This window comes from Rhincodon typus, unplaced genomic scaffold, assembly GCF_021869965.1.
Source record: "Rhincodon typus isolate 14 unplaced genomic scaffold, sRhiTyp1.1 hic_rhity00004992, whole genome shotgun sequence".
Taxonomy (NCBI): domain Eukaryota; kingdom Metazoa; phylum Chordata; class Chondrichthyes; order Orectolobiformes; family Rhincodontidae; genus Rhincodon; species Rhincodon typus.
In genome coordinates this window covers 2367-3820 of record NW_025970630.1, presented here as the reverse complement: position 1 = coordinate 3820, position 1454 = coordinate 2367, and the positions used below count along the sequence as shown (strand labels likewise).

General features: G+C 51.0%; 1 protein-coding gene across 1 annotated transcript in view; it reads right to left on the bottom strand.

The window, feature by feature from the left end:
* The window catches only part of LOC125482011 (H-2 class II histocompatibility antigen, E-S beta chain-like), a 6747-nt gene that overhangs the window by 4719 nt on the left and 574 nt on the right, over positions 1-1454 (bottom strand). The window contains exon 2 of the mRNA XM_048593981.1: positions 190-465. Within this exon, the coding sequence (XP_048449938.1) occupies positions 190-465 (276 nt within the window). The remainder of the gene's footprint in view (positions 1-189; positions 466-1454) is intronic.

Genomic DNA, 1454 nt, shown 5'->3' with positions numbered 1-1454 from the left:
CCAACCCGTTTGCGCTCCCGGCACTAAATTTGCAAAAAATGTAAGATCCCAACCCGAGTGCGGAGGGGGCTGCCCTGTGTTCGTAGTGAGCCTGAGAAGGAGACCACAGTCAAATAGCAGCAAGGCTTCAGTTGGAAGTCCAAAGCCACAGGATTCAGGGACAGAGAGAGAGAGAGAGGGAAACCCTACCTTTCCGATCCAGGACTGGGTCTGCAGACTCCAGCAGCTGATGGAGAAGCGTCAGGGTCGTCTGCAAAATTTTGTCAATGTTCTCCAGGAATTTGGGATCCTTGTTCAGGTTGTCCACTTCGTTTTTCACGGTCGAATCCTCCACGGAGAAATGGCGCGCGCGGGCGTCGTAGTGGGTGAGCGTTTGCCTGTTGTACGCCACACTCAAGGTACATCCAGACAGATCCTCTCGAGCTACTGCCTCATGGTCGCAGTCCAGCAGCTGTTGTAATGCATCTGGAGGGCGAGAAAGGGACAGTGCGGAGAGAAACGCGCTGAGGGAGAGCCGAGAGCTGGTGGGGAGCTGGGCGGGCATGCAATGCAGGCTTGGCAGATTCATAGACACCCCTGGACGGTGACCCTTCAGCCCATCATGGCTGGACTACTCATCGGGCACCAATCCATTCAGTTCTAATGAACAGTCACAAAATATGGTCCCTCACTCGAAACCTGAGCTCTATGTTTCTCTCTTTCTTTCTCCTTCCCTCTCTGTTTCTTTCTCTGTTTCTCTCTCTCTCTCTCTTTCTCTCTCCCCAGCTACCTTTCTGTACTTTTTTCTCTCCCTCCCTCTCTCAGTCTCTCTCTTCCTCCCTCTCTCTCTCTTTCACTGTCTCTCTCTCTCCCTCTCTTCCTCTCTGTTTTTTTCTCTCTCCCTCTCTCTATCTCTAAACCCCCCTCCCTCTCCCCAGCTCCCTCTCTCTTTCTCTCTCTCTCTCTCACACTCTCCGCAGACACACCCAGACCTGCTGAGTTTCTCCAGCAATTTCTGGTTGATTTCAGATTGTCTGAAATACCCTGAGATGTTTCCTGGGCTGGAATATCTCAGCGATGCATAGACATTGGATCATCCCGGACTGTTTTTACAGGGAGACCCTGGAGGGTGGGGGTAGGGTGTCAGTATTTACAGGGGGTCACTCACACACAGACATACACTCACACGCACATGCACTCACACACTCACAGACACAGACATACACACTCACACACACACACTCACACAGACACAGAGACACACACAGACACAGACATACACACACACATACACAGATATACACACACAGACACACACACAGACACAGATATACACACACACGCACACACATACACACACACACATACACACACAAACAGACACACACACACACAGACATATACACACACACACAGACATACACACATACACACACACACACACACACACACACACACACACACACACACACACA